Source organism: Pelobates fuscus, chromosome 6 (genome assembly GCF_036172605.1).
Source record: "Pelobates fuscus isolate aPelFus1 chromosome 6, aPelFus1.pri, whole genome shotgun sequence".
Lineage (NCBI taxonomy): Eukaryota > Metazoa > Chordata > Amphibia > Anura > Pelobatidae > Pelobates > Pelobates fuscus.
This window is the reverse complement of record NC_086322.1, coordinates 303,261,814-303,284,496: the sequence shown is the minus strand read 5'-3', so window position 1 is coordinate 303,284,496 and position 22,683 is coordinate 303,261,814. Positions and strand designations below refer to the sequence as shown.

Below are 22,683 nucleotides of genomic sequence, written 5' to 3'. Positions count from 1 at the left end.
CCAACCCCTAACCACTTCAGCATTTCTGAAATTCGGCAGTTCGGTTCGGCATTTCAGAAATTCGGTTTGGTTCGGCATTCCTAAATTCTCCACTTCGGAAATTCTGCAATTTGGCACTTCGGACATTCAGAAGCATCCCAATTTCTGAAATTCGCCTGAATTTGCATTCGGAACGAAATTAATTGCAGATGTCTATAACAGACGTATGACCACACATCATAGTGTTACAAAGCAAGCAAGTGCAGGAATGGTGTAGACCTCTCCGTCAGTTCTCCTACCAGGAGCGGATACGTTACCTGGAGTCATACAAGATCTCACCAATAACTGCTCTCAATTAAAGTAACATTATTATATAGGTAACACTGTATCAATATGCATGTTTACCTTCACCTTACAAAAATAAGCCGAGCCCTGTGCAATAAATCCATGTTAAACCGTGCAGATCTTACATAAGCCTGCTGAGCACTCGGCTCCGGGGATGATCTTACACGGGAAGCAAGGCAGGCTGCCTTTCTGTAAAAGACATGCAAGTAAACTAAATGGAATTAACAACTCAGACTTAGTCAACGGCAATGAGTCGATGGACTGGAGCTAGTCTGATAATGACTGTCTGAGGAAGCAGACTCACTCATGGATTGCAGACACTCCGCCTGCTACACACCATAACTACTACCTCATTTCATCCAGTTGGGTGCGGCTGAGTAAGATGGGAATGGGAGGCTGGAGAAGCAGTTTTTTGCTAGGCAGAGTTCTCCTGTCCCCTCAGAGTTGGATTCTATGTACATCGGAGCAGATCAAACCCTTATTCTAAGAGAATCCAGCCTCTCGTATCTTATTAATGCTGCCTAGATCCTAAAATCTTAATGGGGGCTTATTGGGAAATCCAATCCCTCCCCTGTGAAAGTGATGGCACAGCGATAAACTCACTGGACCGGTTTGGGATATTTGTACAAAATACAATTTATAATAATAATCTACCATAGGGGGTCCCATAGTAAGATCCCCAGATTTGGTAGAACTACATCTCCCTAGATGCTTTGCTTGGCTTCAGATGGCGCTATGCATGCATTGAGAATGGCGAAGCATTATGGAAGCTGTAGTTATAAGACATTTGGTGAGCTACCTTTAAGGCACCCGTAATTTACCATTTCAGAATTAGCAAAGGATAGATCTGATTAATACACAGACTTTCTATAATTACTGATACAAACTTATTAAAAGTAGTTATTTGTAATTTGTCGAAGTCACTGGGCCACTACCACCTGTTATTCCCCTGAAATTGTGTTTTGTTTATAGATCATTAATTTTTTGACGTTGGTGCTCTGTTCCAAATGTAAGCGTCTTGATTATTTATCTATCCTCTGATTTTAAATCTAAATTGTCGTACTAACAAAATATATTTATATACTAAATCGTAAGCTTTATTGAATTAAAAACTGAATTGCAAAATATAAGTAAAAATACTGATTAAAAGATTCCCCAAGTCAGCTTTAGTCAGAGCTCGGCCTTTGCGTGAATTTCTGCTATTCTGTGTTTAGTGAATAAGTCCATTGACAAATAACCCCCTCCATTCAATCACATGAAACGGTCTGTCTTCTCTGTATAGAGCACCGGGGGGGCTTGTTCTGTAACTGTGTAAAACAAGAGGGAGCAATGGGTTCACATTCATTAGTGTTGCCCCCTCAATGAAGCTATTCTTTGGGTTACAGTGAAGCAGGTCCCTGAGAGGCAGACAGGGTCTTACACCGTGTATCTCCACCTGCTCCTCACCTTCTGTGAATTCTCAGTCCAGGTAGTCCAGACACTAGTTAAACACAGAGCAGACAGACCCCACATCTGTCTCTGCAGACTCACACAGCGGTGGCTTATTGTGACACTGCAGTAACAATCCTCATGACTCTCAGCCAGACGTGGGAAAGTGGGTTAAACTTTGTCTGTCACCAGGGCTGAACCCGCAGGTGTGTCAAACCCATCACATGCGCAGTTATTGTGTAAGATTTCATTGCTGTGATTATCGACTCTATATCATAACGTTTTAACTGGGCACCACCTTAAAGGGACAGTCATACTTATGATGCATTTTAATGGATCCTTAAAGTAAATGGTGCTTTCAATTTAAATAATAATGGGGGGAGGGGATGGGAGGCTAAATCCCTCTGTCCCTCTTTTCTCTCCTAATGTCCCTCTTTTCTAGGAACTTTATAATGTTTCTGTGTCTGAGGCCATAACAGAGCTCCACAGCAATAATACTCCCAGTAATGTGTCTGAGTGTATCACAGAACTCCACAGCAATAATACTCCCAGTAATGTGTCTGAGTGTATAACAGAGCTCCACAGCAATAATACTCCCAGTAATGTGTCTGAGGGCATAACAGAGCTCCACAGCAATAATACTCCCAGTAATGTGTCTGAGTGTATCACAGAGCTCCACAGCAATAATACTCCCAGTAATGTGTCTGAGTGTATACCAGAGCTCCAGAGCAATAATACTCCCAGTAATGTGTCTGAGTGTATAACAGAGCTCCACAGAAATAATACTCCCAGTAATGTGTCTGAGTGTATAACAGAGCTCCACAGCAATAATACTCCCAGTAATGTGTCTGAGTGTATAACAGAACTCCACAGTAATAATACTCCCAGTAATGTGTCTGAGTGTATAACAGAGCTCCACAGCAATAATACTCCCAGTAATGTGTGAGTGTATAACAGAGCTCCACAGCACAGCAATAATACTCCCAGTAATGTGTCTGAGTGTATAACAGAACCCCACAGTAATAATACTCCCAGTAATGTGTCTGAGTGTATAACAGAGCTCAACAGCAATAATACTCCCAGTAATGTGTCTGAGTGTATAACAGAGCTCCACGGCAATAATACTCCCATTAATGTGTCTGCGTGTATAACAGAGCTCCACAGCAATAATACTCCCAGTAATGTGTCTGAGTGTATAACAGAGCCCCACAGCAATAATACTCCCAGTAATGTGTCTGAGTGTATAACAGAGCTCCACAGCAATAATACTCCCAGTAATGTGTCTGAGTGTATAACAGAGCTCCACAGTAATAATACTCCCAGTAATGTGTCTGAGTGTATAACAGAACTCCACAGTAATAATACTCCCAGTAATGTGTCTGAGTGTATAACAGAGCTCCACAGCAATAATACTCCCAGTAATGTGTGAGTGTATAACAGAGCTCCACAGCACAGCAATAATACTCCCAGTAATGTGTCTGAGTGTATAACAGAACCCCACAGTAATAATACTCCCAGTAATGTGTCTGAGTGTATAACAGAGCTCCACAGCAATAATACTCCCAGTAATGTGTCTGAGTGTATAACAGAGCTCCACGGCAATAATACTCCCATTAATGTGTCTGCGTGTATAACAGAGCTCCACAGCAATAATACTCCCAGTAATGTGTCTGGGTGTATAACAGAGCCCCACAGCAATAATACTCCCAGTAATGTGTCTGAGTGTATAACAGAGCTCCACAGCAATAATACTCCCAGTAATGTGTCTGAGTGTATAACAGAGCTCCACAGCAATAATACTAACAGTAATGTGTCTGAGTGTATAACAGAGCTCCACAGCAATAATACTCCCAGTAATGTGTCTGAGTGTATAACAGAACCCCACAGCAATAATACTCCCAGTAATGTGTCTGAGTGTATAACAGAGCTCCACAGCAATAATACTCCCAGTAATGTGTCTGAGTGTATAACAGAGCTCCACAGCAATAATACTCCCAGTAATGTGTCTGAGTGTATACCAGAGCTCCAGAGCAATAATACTCCCAGTAATGTGTCTGAGTGTATAACAGAGCTCCACAGAAATAATACTCCCAGTAATGTGTCTGAGTGTATAACAGAGCTCCACAGCAATAATACTCCCAGTAATGTGTCTGAGTGTATAACAGAACTCCACAGTAATAATACTCCCAGTAATGTGTCTGAGTGTATAACAGAGCTCCACAGCAATAATACTCCCAGTAATGTGTGAGTGTATAACAGAGCTCCACAGCACAGCAATAATACTCCCAGTAATGTGTCTGAGTGTATAACAGAACCCCACAGTAATAATACTCCCAGTAATGTGTCTGAGTGTATAACAGAGCTCAACAGCAATAATACTCCCAGTAATGTGTCTGAGTGTATAACAGAGCTCCACGGCAATAATACTCCCATTAATGTGTCTGCGTGTATAACAGAGCTCCACAGCAATAATACTCCCAGTAATGTGTCTGAGTGTATAACAGAGCCCCACAGCAATAATACTCCCAGTAATGTGTCTGAGTGTATAACAGAGCTCCACAGCAATAATACTCCCAGTAATGTGTCTGAGTGTATAACAGAGCTCCACAGTAATAATACTCCCAGTAATGTGTCTGAGTGTATAACAGAACTCCACAGTAATAATACTCCCAGTAATGTGTCTGAGTGTATAACAGAGCTCCACAGCAATAATACTCCCAGTAATGTGTGAGTGTATAACAGAGCTCCACAGCACAGCAATAATACTCCCAGTAATGTGTCTGAGTGTATAACAGAACCCCACAGTAATAATACTCCCAGTAATGTGTCTGAGTGTATAACAGAGCTCCACAGCAATAATACTCCCAGTAATGTGTCTGAGTGTATAACAGAGCTCCACGGCAATAATACTCCCATTAATGTGTCTGCGTGTATAACAGAGCTCCACAGCAATAATACTCCCAGTAATGTGTCTGGGTGTATAACAGAGCCCCACAGCAATAATACTCCCAGTAATGTGTCTGAGTGTATAACAGAGCTCCACAGCAATAATACTCCCAGTAATGTGTCTGAGTGTATAACAGAGCTCCACAGCAATAATACTAACAGTAATGTGTCTGAGTGTATAACAGAGCTCCACAGCAATAATACTCCCAGTAATGTGTCTGAGTGTATAACAGAACCCCACAGCAATAATACTCCCAGTAATGTGTCTGAGTGTATAACAGAGCTCCACAGCAATAATACTAACAGTAATGTGTCTGAGTGTATAACAGAACCCCACAGCAATAATACTCCCAGTAATGTGTCTCAGTGTATAACAGAGCTCCACAGCAATAATACTCCCAGTAATGTGCCTCCGGAGGTACTATCTCCTTCAAGTGTTAAACGTTTAGTGAATTCACTAAACTGGCCAGGAAAAAGTATGTTTCTTTCCAAGCCAGTGTTGTGAATGGGGAATCACTGATTCGTTGAGAATGTCAGCTAACCGCTCTCAGCCAATCAGTGGCACACCTGCACGATGGCACTCTGCGCTTCCTGAACCTAAACTTTTTAAAGCTGGTTGCCGCCGGTCCCTGGAGGGTTGGGAGGTGGACATTGCCGCTGGAGGCAACTTTGGTGTTTAACATCGAAGGTGAGAGGGCCTCCGGGAGCCTTGTGGCACAATAACAACTTAATTAAGATGTAGTAGTTTTGGGGCCTGGAGTGCCCCTTTAATGTCTCATTCGCCTGCCTTCCTGCGTCTCTCTCTTGCCACACTTCATATAGGGCAAATACTGTCTCCATAAATCCTTTCCCACAAATACTTCCACAGGCAGGTCCATCATGCGTCGGGAGAAGAACATTTTGTGGTAGTTAACACTATGAAAATGTAGAATGTGGGGTTTTGGCCTCCACAATCCAGGACTTGTCATACTGTCCTACCTGGAAAAAAACAATAAAAACTGGAAGCAAACTGTTTTAGGGTAAACGACATCCAAATAGTCCTCTCTCCACTCACCTTGGGATTTCAAAGGATATAATGAAGTCCAGGCTAACAAAATGCAAATGAAAAAGCCATTTAAAGCTGGATGGGAATGGAAGACAAGCCGTGTTAATGAAGGATCTCCCGGGGGTCCCAGGCAGTTCATTTTATGGATACCTTGAGTTAAATTGATTGAATCCAAGGTTTTATGAGTACTGACTCTGTAATCTTTTGCAGATGTTCTCACAAGGTGGTCAACAAATGGCTCCTGCTGTCAGTGTTTCTAATAGGTTTACCCCAAAAAAAAACTACAAAAAAAGAAAATTTCAAGCACAAAAGAAAAACCCTGCAGAGGGAATGTTACCTGTTTAGGGAAATAAAGAGGATTTCTCTGTGGGAATTCTACTCGGCCTGTGATTATTCTGGAAATCATTCCATAACCAGGTTGCAGGTAGAGGGGGGTCCACCATTTCGTGCAGGTACGTAATTTATTTGGATTTAGTTGTCCCACCAAATCTGAGATGCGTATCGCAGAAAAAGGTTTTAGCCCATGGGAAAGTTTTAAAAAAAAGCTTGGTGCCTGGTCAGCTAACGACCCTGGAATAAATAATTGGGTTTACTTAACAGTCTTTTAAATTTATTATGTAAAGAGTGATAGCATGTGAATACCGCGTTCCTGAGAGTTCCAGACTGAATTGCAGGAACTGTCGATTAAAGAGATGATACCGTAAGTATATTTCATGGAAAAACCACGGTGTAACAAAATAAATAAAAAGTATCTTTAGGAATTATCCCAATATTACCTCAATCAATACAAAACGGGGAGTTGGGAGGGGCAGAAAAATAAAAAATTATAACCAACTGAACATGTTTTGTGTCTTCTAAGAGATCCTTCCTCAGCCTTATTATACGTGACATCCTCATTGAATTTGATATTTCGGTTGCACCCTTCCCCTAATATCATTTTGGTCATTAGGATTCAAAGTTATTTTCACATTTAACCAAATAACCAAATTGGAAAAATACTCCAAGTTAGCCTGTTTGGGCCTAAAACGTGAAATTCAGTCTGAAATCACTTAAATAAAATCTCTGCTAAATGCCCCCTTATTATTGCAATAAGGGAACCTGTTGATAATAACATTGTGGGGGAGGGGCTATAGTGCAAGAGTAGGTGGAGTTAGGACATTTATTGTCCAATTAAATTCTGTGTCTGCAATCGTAAGATGTCCTGGATAATAGTACCATATGAAGTATATGTCTAATTTAAAATATAGTAACGTTTCCTCATAGCGTAGATCTCTGGCTCTCCATCCCAGTCACTAGACGAGCTGTTTTTAGGATATCACATGTATACCAGGAAATATATATCCCAGATACTGTGAAAATATTAACCCAACTGCCCAGTCCATCCGAATTGAGCTGCCATGACTCACTGCTCATTGTAACCGCGTTATCACAAGGTAATTGTCAATAAGTAAAGACAAAGTGACTCCTTCTTAGGTCTACCTCAGCTAAACTCGAGAGCAACGTAAACAGCAGATCAAGATAAATTAAATATATTGTTATAGCATTAACCTAACAGAATATCAAAATTATATTCATTTTATAATTATTGCTATATTTATAAATTGGCCGCATATACCACGGTGCAGGACACTGATACTGACACACAGGACTGTCTGATCCTGCGCAAGATAATTTTACTGTCTTAAGGTGAAAACAGCGTCATTCAGGTAGGTTCTAAACACAGGTAAGTGTCCTAAGAGACATTTTTATTTGATGTATTTTGACTCTGTGCACCATAAATCAGACCTGGAGAGAAGACATTTGATCAGGATCTTAAGAAATAAAGATCAGATCTTGAAAGTTCCCTGTTATGGGTGAAAATATATGGAGTAATAATACTCGCAACAAAAATTATTATAAACATTGCAAAACCTTTTACTAACGATTCAGAAAAGACAATGGTTAAACCTCAGCTGGTCTTAATTGCCCTCAATCCTTACTAATGCCAAGTGAGGCCAAAACGTTGGTATTTGTGAAGTGCAAGTTTTCAACGTGATGCTGGGTTTTCCGACTTCCATGGCTGATATTTTGGATTCTTACATCGTGGCTTGAGATCACAATGTCCATCTTTTGGTATATGATCTACGGTTCCTAGAGAGATAGGGTTTCTTCGAACACTAAGACCAGACTCAGGTGCTAACTATACTCCCACCAGCCAAAGATTGAAGTTGATCAGATGTGGCCAGTGTGTTGCTAAATATGAAATATGGCGGGCATATAATTAGCAAGTGCCCAGACCAGTTGAGATGTCACTGCTGTTAAATTAGTATAAAGAATATTTGTGATGGCCAACTGCAGCATTAATGCTTTGAAAAATCTCCAAGTCAACCCTCCAAAAAGTTCCAAGGTACATTATTGTTTCCAAACCGTGTCCTTTTATTGTCTGTACTTTGCCGTAGACCTGCAGGCTGGCTGAGAGTAATAGGATTTTCAGGAATTCTCAGATATATGGGGAGGCTAGTTCAGCCATCAGTGTCCTAGACCAACAGACGGCTCGTAGACAGACATAGAGAAAATATAGAAATCCAATCTTAGATGTGGTTAACTCATCTGATGACCTCACTCCCCGGTAATCTCTCGATGTGGCGGGATTGTTTAATAACTTTGCTGCTTTTTGTTCACACAGTTGGTATAGGCTGATGAGCCAGAGGGGGAGACTGTCTTGTGATTGCTAACTTACCTTTAGAAAGCTTTATGTCTGCTATTCATTCATGCAGCAGGATCAGATAATAAGGTCATATTATCAAAACATTCTGTCCACAAATTACTTCCTATGTCTGGAGGCTGATAAAATGAACGAGATGGACAGAGATCCACGACTTTGGGGTTTACTCAAAACCTGGGATTTGTAGAGAATTGACAAGAGAATTTTACATTATAGGCAAAACAGGCAAATTTAGAAACATAGTTGAAGAATGTTTAGAGCTTTGTTATTTTCTCCTAGCATTCCCTGCTCCCTCATTAGGAATTCCCAGTTCAGAAAATATATCCTAAATCAGAGGCTTAACCCTATTTGTGCCAATTGGGAAGGCAATAAAATATAGTGCATCCTGGGGAATTAATGGGGTAGCGTGGCTGTAACTGTGGCCAGCAACTCCAGGAGCTCTGCACCCCAATATAATCGCCTGCCACTTGAGGTCAAGCAGGAATATCAGACCATCTGTGCCCCACTCCCCCCAGTTTTACAGTAAAAGGGCTCCGGAAACCCCAGCAATCTTGAATCTTTAAACGTGGATTGGTGTATTTGCAGAGTTGTGGCGACTTTTATACAGATGAGGACATTTAAACATGTGAGACAGAAGTTGGACCTATGAGGAAACACAAAACTGGCCTAAACCTCCAGGCCTGATAGATTGCAAGGACGAGGTGGGACTTTAAAATGTTTATTTGTTGTTCGTTACTAAGTATCCATTCTTATGATTGTAAGCAGCTCCATAAAGCCATGAATACATTAAAATAACTTAATGAATTAATTAATTAAAGATAATAATTAAGCGCGAGGAAACACTTGCATAGTACGCAGTCGGTCATGGTTGTCCACTTGTCATCAAACAAACGTGGACTATGGTTGTGAGCACATACTTAGCGGTAAGTGTAATCTGTAAGATGATTTGGGTTGGCGTATCGTACATAGTTTGAGTTACTTATATCATTATATAAAATGTGTAGTTTTTTTACAAAGCCTCAGTTTTTTCGGATATGGACTTAATGTACGACGATTACCATTTGGTAAATGTTTACCAGGGAAAGAAGACAAAATCAGGATCTTGGTTAGGCTGACAGTGGGACGTCGGTCTTGTGACCAGGACTATCCCAGTCCCATTTGGGAATTTTTTTTTTGTCAATCTTTCTTTTATTGAGGCACATGTGAAGGGTACAGAATAGAAAGGAAGGGAAATGCATGAATATACATAGAATAGGGTTACGATAGCGAAAACATTGTTAGTTACATTTCCATATTATCAATGCCTCATTTTTTATTTTATTTTGTAAATCGCTTAACGTAAACTTGTCTGAAACAGGCGAAGTTAGGACGTTATATGACGAGTGCGACCTTTCCAATATATAAGACTACATAAGAGCAAACGGGTTGAGCATTACAAACTAATGCTGGCATGCGAAAACCAAACTGATTCAAATTAAACAGGGTTATAAACAGGGTTATATGTAGTGCTAATATTGCTTGCAGGTCAAAAATGCAGGACATTCTTTATGGTATGGACAGTCTGGGAAAAAGCTTACTATCTCATGCTATTACGGTAAATGTTATCTGCACTATTGTGTCTGAAACAAGTTATACTATAGTAGTAGGTCGTGCGTATACGATGGGGCATGTGGATACATTGTGCCTCCAGGATACTAGACACGTTTGTGCATACAGGGTCGGTTATTTGCCGGTTTAGGAAGCACTAAGCTAGGCAACGAGGGTAGTGACCCGCATTACTCAGGTCGTTAGAAAAAAACCCCATGAGGCTGTCGACATGCAGTACAGCTAGCAAAACTAAATAAATGATTATGCCAAATGAAATGTAAAACGTTTGTGTCTCTATGCGGTCATACAGTTACTGAGGTGTGAAAGCGTCCCATGTCCTCCTCTGTGTCTGGACCGGTAGCCGGGTTGGGGGCCGCTGTGACACCTCACCCGATGCCAGTAGTGTGCTTAATGAGGCAGGCTTCTGCGTGGCATTGCGTGGTGGTCTTCATGTTGTGACTGCCTGGATCCTCCCGGTTCCCAGCTCCCCGTGCTGTGGGTGACTCTGTGTGTTTCCTGGGTGTTTGTCGCCCGTTTGCCGTGTGTCTTCAGCCCGAGGCCTTAGTAGGGGCCCTTGCCACGTGTCCATTGACCCCATCAACAGGGTCGGGGGCCCAAGGATTTGCCGGCGTGTGGCCTTCTCCTCGGGTATATGGAAGGCATGGGAGGGTTACCTCCGGGTGAGCCCCCAGCTCGAAAGAAGATTGTACGGTCCCAGTATCGACGTCTTCCCCTTGTGTGGTGAGGTGTGTCGGGTGGTTGGTTTTGGATGTTGTCAGGAGTGCGCCCGGATAAGAGCCTGCCTCTGCTCTGTGTCGGGATATAGGGTTTGGTGAGGCCCGTGCAGGCTTCTTCCGCCGCTTCCCATTCTTGTTTGTGGAGGTGTGTGGCCTCCTCAGAGTCGCCATTGTGTGCTCTAGTCGTTGGTAGGTGTTTGTCGGGCGGATTCTATGCTTTGCCGCTGCTGCCTGCGGTTGCTGCCGCTTTGGCTCGTCGGTTCTACATGTCTGCCGTCTGCGGCTCACCCCGTGTGTCTCGGGGGTTCGCGGTGGCACCGGCTTCGTCCGTGTGTGTGTCTGCTGCTTTGTGGCAGGTGTATTTGCACCCGCCTGTCGCTCCCTGGACGCCAGCTTCATCCAGAACTTGGCGAACAATTCGTCCAGGCTAATCTCAAGATCCGATTTCTCCGCGGGCCGGGTGAACGTGGCGGCAGCCATGCTGCTGCGCTTCGCTTCTCCCCGCTGCTCACAAGGCGTCTCCGTTGGGGCAATTGTGGAAAGGTTGCTGCTCCAAGCTGGACCGGGATAACCCCCGCCAGTCCTGGGGGGGGAGCAGGGCATCTGTGGGGCTGCACCTCCAGGGTCCAGGCGAGGAGAGCAGCCGCCTCTCACCGTTCCCATCCCCCGCAGGCCTCGGCTTTCCACCCTGGGCATCCGTTCTTTCGAGCTCTCAATATGGGTGTCAGGTTTGTCACCAGGTCGCCTCTGACATAGGTGGCCCATCCTGGTATCGTTATGTCTCAATTGTAAGTGGTTTTCATTGAAAAACGGCATATACAGCGGGAGCCTGGCTTTCATGCGACTTCTCTGCTTGCTGGCTTGGCCCCGCCCCCCCATTTGGGAATTTTGCCAAAAATGTAAAGGAATTGGCTGCAACGACCGTTGAGCATGACCTCAAAGTCCTTCTGACATCCTTGATGTGACCTAGTCACCCTTAGATTTTTGGAAAATATTTGTTTAAAGCATTGAAATGTAGTTATGTAGCGAGCGTACGCTTTCAATTGTGACTTGTTTGTTTGGATTATTTTTGATTAGTCTTTTAATCACTACATCTCTCTTTTTAAAGTGACCTTAATAAAATATTACCGTGTTGAAAGTTCCTGGCAAGTCTGAGCAATCCACTCTCATATTTTATGCAGGGAATGCATGAAAGGCAACTTCTAAACAGATCAACATGTGAGATCGCGGCTGCCAAGATGTAATCACTAATCACCAGTCATAAATACAAGGAAACATCACTCCGCGTCAAATGTACTGGTAGGCACGGAAACCGAACAAAGATTGTTTGCTTAGAAACTGATCCCACGTACTCCAGATAGAAATCGGCAATCCTTAAATTTGTACCTAAAGTTTTGTCGGCACACGCTATCCACGTAATGCAGAACATTACGGCGTTTGAGTGGTAATGGAATTTTAAAATGGACCAATTAACCTCTTCACAACCGGTATCATGCATGCATTGGGCAGAAGAGGTACACGTCCATGACCTTGTATACACATTTATCACAATTTCAAAGGGACACTCAAGACCCGTAGAGTACTGGAGCTTGCTGAAATGCTTTCTGTGAAAAGTGTGTTCTTTTTATTTTACAAAATGTGCAGATTTCAATAGAAATTGTCACCTTTATAAACGAACCGTGTTACACCCCCTTTGCTGTCAATCAAACACCGGTCCTGTTACTTCCTGGTTTGGTTAGCTCAGTGGAGATGAACTCATTGCCAAGAGCACCTGCCTTGCAAAGACTTCTCATTGAGCTGCATTGGGGAGTCTGTGATTGGACAGCCACAGAAAGTCTGGGCGGGGTTAGAAGGGGAGGGCTTGCAAAGGCTGCAGACAAGCAGTTTTTAAAAATACCCCCAATTAAAAAAAATCATAATTAAATGCATGACCAATTTTATTTGAGGTATATCTACTAACCGTGATTCATATTTATTTATTTTTGTTTTTGTGGCAGTGGAGTGTACTTTTAATAAATACCAAATAATTCCAGATTCTGGCTGTCACATGGTTGCAAATAGCCTGCTTGTTAACGTGTTAATGTCTTTCTTTTAGCTAAACTTTTTATGTGGCAAATTAACTAGTCACTTACTATAATTAGGCCCAAAAAACTCCAGGGATCACAAACACTTCATCTCAATGACATGAAGTCGTTCTCGTTCTCGGAGTGTTTCATTAACCTAAGTCAATGCTATTGCAACAATTCTGATGTGTAATAGATCCTGAAGGAGTTTAACTTTGCAACTATTTAAATTAACATTATAGTGTCATGTATTCCTGACATGTAGTGGTAAAATAACTATTTAGATTCTCGGCCCCCTCCCCTTGCAGTAAAAAGGTGAGTGCTAGTCTTGCGCAGTTGGGCACGCCTGGCTCCGCCTCCATGGCTGAGATCATCAATCTTGATAATCTCAGCCAATTCAAGAAAATGCATTGGGAGGCTATTGCTCACGAATACATTGCCTCATATAGATGTATTCAATCAATGCTTCTTTTTCGGGAACGCTCAGTGCCTCCACCGGACTAGGAAGCACCCCGTCTGAGTTACTGCCACTAGAGGTGCTGCAAGGCAGCAAAGTAAACACAGCCCTCTCTATGAAAAGGCAGTATTTACATTGAAAGGCCTACAGGGACAGGATATGTACACCAGAACCACTACATTAAGCTGCAGTGGTTCTGATGGCTCTGATGGTTCTGAAGGACTCATGCACGTTGTGAACGCAGTTCGTACATTATACACACTGTGATGCTAGCAGAGATGTTGTTGGCATTAAAATATCAGGGCACCCATCTACCACTCAGCTGTAATCTTATGACATCACTGGGCTATGATGTCACGTAATACTACAATGTCTTAAAACTCACTAAAGGGTACAACTAAACATCTGTCATATTTTGTTCAAAAACAATGAAACAAAAACGCATAATCCTATTACATTTTAGACTTGTCTGAATTACTGCAAAATACGTTTAGATAAATGTACATGTCAAACGTTAGGGCATTGTAGTTTTTGATTGAGGTTTACTATGCTAATTGCTTGTATTTAAATCTCTTTATCTCTTTCATTCTGCTCAGAAAAACGATTTACATTTATGTGACTGTCCGCATGGCCTCATTGAGCTGTGATGTCACAATGAATTAAGACTGTGTAAGAAATGGCATTAGGGCGATAAGTATTGCATATTAATAAAATGCAGATGGCGGCCGTGCGAATTTCCTTCTTCCCAGAATTTCATTGTTTACCGCAATCACTGCATACATTGTACTTAGCATATGAATCATTATTATAGCAACCTTAAATAACCCAGGGGAAAAAAAACAACCATTGAAAAAATATAAAATAATCTACAGCAAATCAGGAAGTGTGGTAGGTGAATGTAAGATTGCCCAGAGCACCTGCCTTGCAAACATTGAGCTGCATTGGGGAGTCTGTGATTGGACAGCCACAGAAAGTCTGGGCGGGGTTAGAAGGGGAGGGCTTGCAAAAGATGCTCTATCACAAACTGTTTTAACACATACCATAAAAGAAAATAATGCATAATGTAATGCTTGTATTTTTCAATTGTGGGTATCTTTACCAAATTGCCATTTCATTTATTTGGGGGGAGGGGGGAAGTTTAGATTTTTGAGACATTTTTTTTTCTTATAAATAAAAATAAATAAATTGCCAATACAGCTGATAATTGCAGTGATTACGCATGTTTTTATATTATACACGTTCCGGTCTGCTTGAGATTAGTGGGAGTTAAACCCTGGGCAGTGGCTGCTGTATGTAGTTGCTGTCCTTCATTTAGCTCCTCTCTCATTAATGGTGCCAGGCAGACCTCAGGTAAGTTGTCAAACCGATCACCATTGATTGATTACTTACCCTTGGATGGTGGCAGAATATTCCAGGCACCATAACCACTACAACACACTACAGTGGTTATGGTGCCAGTAGTGCTCTTTTAATAACATTTCAATAAAACTTTAACAGGTTATTATCTTTTTCAGATGCTTTAATATTTAAACTTTCCTGAGGAGCTTGCAATCAAAGCGGGATGAATGAAGTCACTATTTCCTATTCTGTCTAACCACGATTACGTTTTCGTCCCACGTCTTTTATAACATATATATATATATATATACTGCACATTCTTCTTTAATCGTATTTGTTTCAATCCCTAAATTCTTTCATGTAAGTTCAGTAAATCACACACAGAACATGCAGCATTCAGATTAAGGTACCTTTTGTGACTTTGTCCTTCCAATTAAGACCCTTATAGCTAACACAGCACCCTAGACCAATTTAAAACGACAGCTACCACGCATATCTCACAGGCTAAAGTCAGAATTCAAAGTGAATATCACATTTTACGCCAATATAGCCAGACTGGAAACATGACTTAGAGACATTTCACAGTTCGGCTAATGTGTTCTAAAATATGAAATTCACTGTTAATTCGCTCTGAGATGCGTTGCCTACAGAGCTGCTCCGCTAAGCATAATATATGAATGTAAGCTCTGCAGCCCAGGGCTCCCATGCACCTGACTGTGCCCATTTAGTGACCACCTATAGATACCCAATCCATTAAAAGAGAACTAGCCCGAGGTGCAGTGAAACAGGCTCTCTATTACAATAAGCCCTGCACCTGCATTGGTTACCGATGAAGCAATTCATCCACTTCAATCCAAACTAAAACAATGAGTCCAGGCTTTCAAACCCTGAACCCTTTCAGTACAGGATTTGTCAGTATATCCCCCATCCCCCCCTTGCTTGTCAGACCTAACAAGTGTTTGTGTGAGAGATAGCACCCATTTGCCTTGCTCTCTTACTCCCCCTGTCTTAAGAAACTGGAATTGGAAGTAGAAAAGTAAATGAAATAAAACCTAAGTTAAGGTATTAAACCCCCTAGCACCTTGTTCAATAGGTGACGTGAGGGTTTTGGGACCACGTGATGTGCCTCGTTCTTTAGAAGGACCATTCTCTATAACAAGACATTCTGTGAGCAAGGAATGCACTGTTCTATAAGCTGTGCGCTCAACAGATTCACAGAACGGTTTAGGAGGGAGTGGGGTCTTTAAATACCAGATTTGTAAGATGATAAAATGGCCTTTACCCTTAAGGGCTTTAAGTTTTGGTATGGCGAGAAAAAAAACATAAACCTGCTAATTCCTTCTAGTAAGTTATTGTACTAAATAGTTGCTCGGTTGCAGTTTATACAGACACCTATCACTTTTCACCTGTGCAATTTATAGTAATATTCAAAAATTGAGTGATGATAATTTAAAAAAAAATCCCCAAAAAAACAGACACAGAGTAAGAGTCTGTGACTTGCTTGCCAAGTCTGACGTTGACATCAAATTAGGAATGAACAGAAAAATAAGAATTGAGGGGTTTTTTTTTTTTATAAATTACATTTTTATTGAATATCAATAAATTGTGTAGAACGATAAAAAAAGTTTCATCAGTACAAAATGTGGCAAATAGAAAAAAAAAATAATAAAAATATATATATATATATATATAAATACCAGTGTACCTTTGAAATGTAAACATTTGTCTTAAGGATTATGCAGAGACTATTTTAAGAATAAAAGAGGCATTCATCAGACACCTGTCAATGCGAATTTTAGATTCCCACCTGCCTGCGCTGGTGTTCCACAGTTAGTCTTTGTATATAAGCTGACAACTGTCTGACTATTAATACGGGTTTTCTACAAAGGAAGTTGTTAAGAGCTATATTAAACAGGTGTCTGAGCGTATAGCCGCTCTGTAAACAGAATAGATGTTTGGAGAGAAAAAAGAAAAATGTATCCAATACCTTTCATAATCTACGTTAACTGTGCAGGCGTTGCAAATTGTCATTGTACTGTGATCAAGCACCTGCCGCTAGCCGTGATATATTATTGCATAGTTCCTCTGTTGTTTGCATATTTACAGTCACAATATTACAATAAAAAAAACATCTAACAATTCTTTCCTTCATAAATTTATATCGTTTGGGCTATTTCCAGCACACTCAACAGATCGGGATATAATCAACAATTTTATCTTCTTATCCATTTTAAAAAAAGGTTTGAAACCCACAAGATATTTTTTAGAGCTTTAACAAGTATTGAAAACGTAATGAAACTATTTGGTTTTGTTTGTTTGTTTTTTTTAACAAAAAAATAATATATATATATTTATATAAAAAAAGAGAATTGAAGAATGCTGATTGTGCACATGGTAAAAATGTAACGCATCTCTGGGATTTGGTAATAAGGCACTCGATTCCAAATGTACAGTCTATTGAGAAGATTAAGTGTGAATCAGGAAGAGGATTCCAGAACGAGAGATTGTCAGATTGCTAAACAAATATAGCAAAAATAATTAAATGTACTCCCCCCCGAAGGAGGAGTATAGAGTCTGTTTCAGTCCAACATGCAAAAAGTTCTTAGTGACCCCCAGAACAGCCTGTCTCTTCATGTTTGTGGAGCAAAGACATTCTAGAAAAAGTTCTGGAGCAAGTCTTGCACTGGTACTTCTTAACATCTGAGTGGGTCTGAAGATGCGCTCGGAGGTTTGACCGGTCAGCGAAGGCTCTGTTGCAGTGTGTACAGGAGAAAGGTTTTTCACCTAGAGGAAGACAAAAAAAAAAGCAAAAAATATGTTTAGTGACATTGATCAGAGGACAAGGTGTTGCAGAGAAGAAAGTTAAAGAACACACCACAAGCAGACCCAACACTATATTGGTGAACTGGCCAAGCGCAGGGCATGTAAGATCTACCTGAGCTATATTTCCCAAGATGCTTAGTTAATTTAAAGAGAAAGCTCCTTCACAAGTCAATATTTACCATTATTAACTCAGCAGCTCAGAAAATAAGTTGTTGAGTAAACAAAGGAACTGGTCACACAGTAACGCTAATTAACAAGGGGCAGTTAAAAACACTTCATTAAATTTGCATCTGTTAAAGTTATACACATTTTATTTTATCTAGACCAACAATGACAAAAGAGCACAAATTCTCTGAACTATTTATGCAATTGATCTAACGCTTTACATTTTTAGCCGTCCCTTGAACAGGGCGTGAAATCAGTTACCCAACAACAAAAAGAAAAGAAAATGAAGAAATGATCCCAGCGACATGAATAAGAGGTGGATTGTAAGCGAGAGCCTTTGAGGGCTGGTAAGGGGACTGGCAGCTGGGAGTACTGGCAAAGCGTGGCGTGCATTGCAACAGGTGCATAGCACAAATTATAGTGCCCACCCATCACTAGGGGCCCGTCCCAGGCCCGACATCAAAAGAACCCAATGGCGCTGAAATAATCACTATGTACACTAGCTTTTGTACTATTCAATTCATCTTCAAAACGGATTTTTTTCCCCTTGAAGATTATAACTAGATATGAGCACACATCCCACAATGGGAAACCACAAGGTACATTTAGAAAGCCACCCTGGGCAAGCTATGTATACACTGAAGGTTGGACTTGATGGGCGCAAGCCTTGTTCAGTCTATACAAAAATGCAACATACAATGCATCTCTGCTTAAAAATGCAATCAAATATATCGTATAAAAAATAATAATAATGAAAATATTTATTTTTTTTTCTTTGCATGCAAAATGTTTTCCACCCAAAAAATAAAACACAAATAAAAGTGAAAAAGTAAAAATGACAAATAGAATTTAAGGATCTGTACACCAGGAAAGTTAACATGTTGAATGCCAAGACCCGTAGAGTACGGATACAATGTATAAAGACAAGGTGTATACATACCGGTATGAGTTCTGATATGTCCTTGCAGTAACCACGGTCTGGAAAAGGCTTTGCCGCAGATCTTGCAGACACAGGGTAGTGTGTGGCTCCTGATGTGCATCTTTAGAGCCCCAAGACTAACATATTCCTTTTCACAGTACTTGCAGCTAAAAGACTTTCTATTCTGAGAGTCACAGTGGAGCTGCTTGTGTTTGGACAGTCCGGCGAAGGTGGAGTACGACTTGTTACACTGACCGCAGTGAAACTTTTCAGCTTCTGTTGCGGAGGAAGCAGGGCTGGGGGGGTCCGAGGTCTTTCCGCTCTCGTCGTCCTCACTGGAGAAGGAACTGAGGTCTAACGGTTTGGATCCCTCAATGGCAGGAGACGTGGGAGAGCTCTGAAAGTCGGGCTCGGCCGTGAAAATCGTCGTAATTAAACCAGTGTCCCAAACTACAGGTGGGTAATAGGCCGTGGTGCTCAAAATCTCAGGCTGCGGTATCAACGGAATGGAGGAATACTTATCATATAGGTACGGAGCGATGTACACTGCAAGAGAGGGGAGAATATATCACATGTCTGTGCAATGAATGGGTCCCAACATTCCATTCATCAATACACACACACACACACACACACACACACATACACACAACAAAACTAAATATGGATTCATACAGAGAATGTATATCCCCAAATAAACAATATTTATATACACCTTATACATCACTCACAGACACACAGGAATAAAGTAAATAAAAATATACACGCACACACTAGATACTAGTTACATCCATTCACTATCTATACAACAATGCATTAAAAATACACAAAATAAATCTTTACACAGTAATCTGTCTATAAATGGATGTTAAAAGATAACTTCCAGAATAACTCATTCCACTCTCTAGATTTCCCAAATCTGTTCAGCCTGGCTGCAATGAGATGCAGGATATTTAGGGGGTGCCTTACCTCTCTGGCTCTCCAGCTCACTGTAATTGGGCTTTTTATTGGCAGAGAAGTGTTTCTTGACTAGGAATGATCGTGGCATCTTAGGAGCTCTCTCAGTCCAGGAGCAGAGAGACAGACTCACATGTGGTTTAAAGGGAATGACTTACTGTGCAGCATGCAAACTCCTGGCTAATATGCAGCCTGGAGGCTGGGGTGTGATCATGCAAATTCACATTGTCAGCTCCCAGCCAATCACAGCCAAAGGGAGGGGGTGACAGCCTTGTGTGTCCAGCAGGTGCCTGAAGCATTGGATTTTTTGGGATGGGGGGGAGGTCTCTCCACCAATGTATTAATGGAGTGCATCTCAAGGCAAACTCTGTGCAAAGAGAATAACCCCCACAGCCATTGCACTCACCATACCTGCACTAAAATAGCCATTGTGTGGGTGTTAAAACTTCCTTGCTGTCCTACCAATTATTAACAGTGTTAGAACAGAGCAGGCTAGCAGATTTAATAGCACAAGTATTGATACAATGTAACAAAACACATTGCCTCAAACTACAAAAATATTAAATAGTCATTTATTTATTTATGTTTACATGTTTATCCCCCCCCCCCTTTCTAAATTCTCCTACTTATTATTGTTTCAGATTTTGGGGATCGTTATTTATTTATTGTGCCCCTCCACCCCCCCCCCCCCCCCCCAAAAAAAAAAAAAAAAAAAAGCCTATTTTCACTTCTTAAATCAATCATTTTAATCAGGGTATTTTTCAGAATTCTTCTGGTTAATAGGTGATTATGTCCAAATTACAGAGAAATGTTATTTGTTTAGAGGGGATTCTTAATTCAGGCCCACCATGCTGTGTTCTTAAGAGGAAGATAAAACACAAAAAGAAAGCCCACACTGTGTCAGTGAATAGATAAGAACAGCTACACACAAACTGTATGTTAATGTCTATATGTCAGGTAAACAGCTCCCAGCTCTGTAAAACTGCTGCAATCCAGGGGATGCAGTGTGTCCCCAGCTTCCATTTCACCTTTGTGTGTTTTTTTTAAATATAATTCTTACAATAGAGTAATTGTCACTGGGTTGGGGGATATTAGGTTAAATGCAAATACTGCACTTTCTGTAGAAGATTTTCCCAATGATTTGAAGTGGTTTAATCAGACTGTAGACATCAATGGCTGTTGACTCACACTCTGTTTATATAAGCTCTGGTTTGAAGGAATTTCTCTGAAGTTTATTCAGTAAACCCGAATTGCAGTGAATTGAAAACTGAACTGGGCAAATTTTGGCTACAAGATCGGATTTGGAGCAATTCTCCTGCGAGGCTATAGTCCGAGCTTGGCTATTTGGGCCCCGATTTACAGTTTAGTGAATAAATCATTCTGTATTTAGTTTTTTTTTTGCGAACTTTGATTGTTTTTGGTAAGCCCCACGTGACAAACAGATAGCACCTGTCGGCACATTCCACTGACACCAGCAGAGAGAACAGGTGACAATCACAGCAGAACGCTGGCTCCAGCGGACCCCTTTCAACTTGCAAAGTCCTCTCATCTTAACCGTGGGAGGGTGAGAATCCGCCTGTTTCATCTGTACGACTGTGTGCGCCCACAAGTGGGTTATTTAATTAACAGTGAATTAAAGTGAATTAAAAAAAAATATTGCAACATTTGGGCAATAATAACTTTTCTAAAACGTTCTCTATTCACATCTTGGCTATTTCAGTCTTTTCACTTTTCTTGAAAAAGGTCCCAACCCTAATATGCATCATTATAATTGATATAGCACCAACGTATACTCAAGCGCAGTACTACAATAATGAAGGACACAACACGTTTCATGGTCCTTCATGTTTCAATTCTCTTTTCAAATCGCTGCTATTCAGTGTTTAGTGAATACATCTTTAAAAATCCCAATACACTAATTCATAACAGTATGCATTAGGCTAGCCATTGGCTACGGGTTATGGGTAATGTACGCCAAAACAGACAGTGTGCCCAAGGCCAGGCATTTTTGGTGCATGAGCGAGGGATTGTGAAACATTACAGGAAGACTGTGATTGGAGTCAATAAGCCATTCACAAAAACAATGTAAACACGTTCAGCAAGATCGGGCGTGGGGACAGTCCTGGCAAGGGTTAATACAGGTGTTAATCACCTGCAAGGTACACAATGCGCTTATCATTGGGAGTGGAGATAAAAGTAATTTTGTGCCCTGAGGTTATGTCAAAAGAACAATCACTGCACAGGAATGTCTGCACATTTTTATGGCTTTATACTTTAGTGATGGAAAATTTGGGTGACCGGCAAAGGATCCTAAATATGGACAACTCATCAACTCCCATCAGGAAACCCCTGTACAAGGGACACGGCCTCCTATTCAGTGGCGCAGTAATGCAATGTGTGACTGCACTGAGCTAAAGGCAAATTAGGGAGATCACACTTAGCAATGCGATATGATGGATCATTTGGCAACTGTCACAAATATACACACATATAATGTAAAATGACACATTTGGAAGCTGGGGGACACAGGAATGCTGAGCACATGGTGAGTGAGGTCTGAGTGTGACTCAACAGGAAGTGCAGAATGCATTGAAATATTGCTTCCCCCAGGCCCCACTCCAATTAAAGTATGGAAATGGCCTGTTTAAAGTGACCACACCTGTTAATTAGATACCGAAAACATGCATCCTATGGGCCTCAGGATTGGACTGGAGCCCTGATATCAGTGGGCCTGGTTAAACATGCAAAGCCATTTATTAAAGTGACAATTGTCTGGGATTCAATTTTATATTTAATGTAAAAATATCTGAATTGGATGAACCCACCAAGTTAACTAAGCCTTCACTTTGGCTTATTATGGTCTAAAATGTAAAATTTACTTTGAATTGCCCAAAATTCCCACTTTAATTACATTTTTATACCATATCCAGAAAATTATGGGATGCATGAGGTAAACTGGGGATTGGGGAGAATTGACTAGGGGACGGAAATCATTTATTTAGGAATAGGCAGATTGTGCAATAAGGCTGTATTGGCCCCAAATTTGCTAATCCTTTATCGGTCCTTCTCTACTGTCAGGTTAGAGAAAAATTTACATATATCAGTCAAACATTTCCCTTAAGACGAGAAAGGGCCAAAGGATTGTCTTACATCAACAAGACTATAGGAGGCCGTTCAACGTTACAGCAAC

The 22,683-nt window shown here is 41.1% G+C and overlaps 1 protein-coding gene across 1 annotated transcript; it reads right to left on the bottom strand.

Moving 5' to 3' along the window:
- Nucleotides 1–16,305: 16,305 nt before the first annotated feature.
- SNAI1 (snail family transcriptional repressor 1) lies at nucleotides 16,306–19,642 on the bottom strand. The gene is made up of 3 exons (XM_063425675.1): nucleotides 19,506–19,642; nucleotides 18,558–19,082; nucleotides 16,306–17,413 (listed from the first exon to the last, which is right to left on the bottom strand). The coding sequence occupies exons 1-3, from the start codon at nucleotides 19,582–19,584 to the stop codon at nucleotides 17,232–17,234; spliced, it is 786 nt and encodes a 261-aa protein (XP_063281745.1). The 5' UTR covers nucleotides 19,585–19,642; the 3' UTR covers nucleotides 16,306–17,231.
- Nucleotides 19,643–22,683: the final 3,041 nt, after the last annotated feature.